Source organism: Lipotes vexillifer, unplaced genomic scaffold (genome assembly GCF_000442215.2).
Source record: "Lipotes vexillifer unplaced genomic scaffold, Lipotes_vexillifer_v1.1 scaffold257, whole genome shotgun sequence".
NCBI lineage: Eukaryota > Metazoa > Chordata > Mammalia > Artiodactyla > Lipotidae > Lipotes > Lipotes vexillifer.
Genome location: NW_006778935.1, coordinates 303406 through 307144, shown reverse-complemented (window position 1 = coordinate 307144; position 3739 = coordinate 303406). Strand labels below are relative to the sequence as shown.

Sequence of the window (3739 nt, the reverse complement as noted above, 5' to 3'; positions counted from 1 at the left end):
GGGAAAGAGAACTCAGGACTTCCCCTTTCTTTGACCACTTAATGAATGGGGATGGGTGGGGAAGGGGATTCAGTATTTTTCACGATAATTTTGGACATCCCCTTATTTTCCCATAATTACTTTTGACTTCTTGTCCATAGTTTAATACTCCCTTTATATTCTTCTTTCAGTGATGTGTTTAATTCAGGTTTTCTCCTAAGGCAACAAAACAATTTTTTTTTTTTTTTTTTTTTTTTTTTTACTATCTGTTGCTGTTTTATTGGAGATGAGTTCTGGAAAGCTAAGGTTGGGATAGATGGTGGAGGGGAGAAGTGCAATGGGCAGAGCTTCCCAATCAAGTAGAACCCCCGACCTCATTTTTTCTTTTTTTTTGCGGTACATGAGCCTCTCACTGTTGTGGCCTCTCCCGTTGCGGAGCACAGGCTCCAGACGCGCAGGCTCAACGGCCATGGCTCACGGGCCCAGCCGCTCCGCGGCATGTGGGATCTTCCCGGACCTGGGCACGAACCCGCATCCCCTGCATCGGCAGTTGGACTCTCAACCACTGCACCACCAGGGAAGCCCCAACAAAACAATTTTTAAAGAAATAAACTATAATAATATTTTAACCATAATTTTTTTGCCAAAATACACCATGCTTTTCTCCTCTATCTTCTTTAAAGGATGGTGTATTAGATGATTTTCCCCATAACTATACCAAATTTATTATCCATTTAAAGCTAATACTTTTGGCACCACAATTCTGATACCAGTTCTGATGTGTGTGGTGTAAATCCATCAAACTCCACACTTTCTTTTCTAAATGGTGGTATAATTTACATATATCAAAATGCACAAATCTGAAGTGTTCACTCAGTATGTTTTTACCTGTACTTGCAGTCACATAACCCTCACCTAAATCAACATTCAGAACATTTCCATCACACCTGAAGTTCTCTTGTGTCCTGTTCTGCAGGACACGCTGTTCCCTAATTCTCTGACTTCAATCACCATAGACTTAGGTTTACCTGCTCTTGAACTTCATATAAATGGAGTCATACAACATGTACTCTTTTGTGTCTGACAGTTTTCACTCAACAAAATACTTTTGAGATGCATCCATTTTGTTACATGTAGCCATAGTTCATTCCTTTGTATTGTTGATTAATATTCCATTGTATGAATATACCACAGTTTATTTATGCATTCTACTCTGATGGACATTTTGGTTGTTTCTGGTTTTAAGCTATTATGAATAAAGCTCCTACGAACATTTATGTTCAAGTCTTTTTGTGTCCATATGTTCTCATTGTTCTTGGGTAAATTCCTACGAGTGGAATGCTGGGTTATAAGGTAGGTGTATATTTATCCTTACCTTACTACAAAGTGGTTGTACCATTTCCCACCAACGGTTGGACAAGAGCTCCAATTGCTTTGTATCATTGACAACACCTGGTAATTTCAGACTTTCTAAAAGGTGTATTTTTTCTGCGATTCTATGTACATTATACACCAGTAAAAAGTTTAAAAAAATAAATAAACAGTAAAAATGATGGTGGTTGTGCCTAATGCCCAAACTCTGAAAATTTGCATAAATCATTTGGAAGTTTTATTGACATTGGCCTGGAATCCAATAACCTGAATGTTGCCCTATTTAACTGATGTATTTTTATTTCACACTATGCCGAACTTTTAAGGGATTGGGCCTTAAGTTTGGTTGGGAAGTATTGTTTCTGAAAAAGAAAATATCTCTGAAGTTTCCTTGAGAAATCTTCTCACCTCTATCTGCCTTTTACTTTTCTCGAGCAGACTTATGATTCAGAATACTTTGGCAGGAGCTCATTGCTTTTCTTCTTCTTTCCCATTTCAGAGCATAAATGCCCAGTGGATGAGCAGGAGCAGTTGGAGGAAACCTTGCCCCTGATTTTGGGGCTCATCTTGGGCCTCGTCATTGTGGTAACGCTGGTGATTTACCATCTCCACCACAAAATGACTGCCAACCAGGTCCAGATCCCTAGGGACCGATCCCAATATAAGCACATGGGCTAGAAACTGTTAGGCAGACAGACCCCCAGCCCCCCCGCACTGGCTGGATCAGGTAGAAAAACAAAAGCACTTTCCACCTGTACAGGGGATATACCAACATAGCTGCAATCAAACAGACGTGGGTATTCAAGGCTTGCTTGGCCTGCATCCATGCTTCAACCCCAGGATGGGGGGATTCTTTCGGATTCATGGGGTGAAGGACAGTTGCTGGGGAATGGAAGGAAGGGGTCAGCCAGCTTTCACACTCATTGTGACTTGGCTTTGACTCTCCAAGCAGCAACTCATAAAACTCGGAGAGGTATCTGACTCTGAAGTTTAGGGATTGGAACCACACTTCGTTTGGAAAGACACCCCTTAAGGTTCAAGACAAATATTGGAGGCTTTGCTCCCTTGAACACAGATGGCTTACCCTATACTGTTGTCAACGTACACAAAATACAGCCTCATGCTCCCTGCAGCAAGACCCCTGAAAGTGACCCATGCTTCTGGCTGGCGTTCTGCATGTCTAGTGATTGTCTTGGGAATGTTTCACTGCTACCTGCACCCAGTGAATTCACAGCACAAGAACCTGTTTAATGTAACTATGCAGAGTTGTTTGGACTTCATAGTGTGTCAGGTCCAAGTAAGGGGACCTGAAGAATCAATCCGTGTGAGTTTGTTTTTCAAAATGAATTAAAACACACTACTGTCTAACATTTGAATGCTTTCTTGAAACAAGAAAAAACTAAAATGGTTTCTGGGACACCCAGAAGAGAGAGGGGAATGATGAAGATGGGATTTCATTTCTGCAAGAGGAAAAGCAAAGTAAGAGCAAGGAAACAATGGGGGAGGGGGAGGGAGTTGGCTTTTCCAGGTGAAAAAACGTGGATTTATTTTGGCAAATATAAGTAGTTTTAATAATGGCACCTCTTGAACAATTGGTCTAATATAGCTTCTGGTGCTTCTTGGTTTTGAGTCTGGCATTTCACTTTGGATTAAAAAGCTGGACTGAACATAGTAGCTTAGGTTGAATTTTATTTGTGATAAAATGTAATTTACTGAAATTCCCTAGAGAACTGTACATAGTTCGGATTTCACTCACTTTCTACATAATCATTTTTCAGAAGATCTGAGCAGGGGTAGGGGAAATCCTTTTCTTTGGTATTAGGGTGGGAATCCCCCTACCCCTGTAAAATCATCACCACATGAGAGGAAGCTCATGAGTTATCTCCCCAAGTCTTCAATTGTTGACAGTAGCACATCCTTAGAAGTTCATTATACCAGCAAATCTTGATAACTATCAGCCAGTTGCTCTCCTATTATCCATTTGTTTGCTGCTCTGGCAACCTCAGTCTTTCCCTGCATGACTTCTTCTCAATGTCTGCCTGGTCAGTGAGGAACAAGCCCTGATTCCTCATGAAAGTTGCCTGTTGCACAAGAAAAAAGAGACGGCTTTTTTTTTTTTTTTTTTTTTTTGTATCGAGAGTACTTATTTTCATGGTACGCTTTGGTTGGTACGCGGGCCTCTCACTGCTGTAGCCTCTCCCGTTGCAGAGCACAGGCTCCGGACGCGCAGGCTCAGCGGCCATGGCTCACAGGCCTAGCCACTCCGCGACATGTGGGATCTTCCCGGACTGGGGCACGAACCCGTGTCCCTTGCATCGGCAGGCGGACCCTCCACCACTGCGCCACCAGGGAAGCCCAAGAGACGCCTTTGGTGCCAGCGGAGGCAAAC

At 42.3% G+C, this 3739-nt stretch overlaps 1 protein-coding gene across 2 annotated transcripts in view; it reads left to right on the top strand.

Moving 5' to 3' along the window:
• The window catches only part of LAMP5 (lysosome associated membrane protein 5), a 13134-nt gene extending 10416 nt beyond the window's left edge, over positions 1–2718 (top strand). Inside the window, exon 6 of one of the 2 annotated variants that reach the window (XM_007452034.1) lies at positions 1850–2718. In XM_007452034.1, coding sequence (XP_007452096.1) covers positions 1850–2028 — 179 coding nt within the window. In that variant the 3' untranslated portion in view covers positions 2029–2718. The remainder of the gene's footprint in view (positions 1–1849) is intronic. The other variant, XM_007452035.1, reaches the window with a different exon arrangement.
• The last annotated feature ends 1021 nt before the right edge of the window (positions 2719–3739 follow it).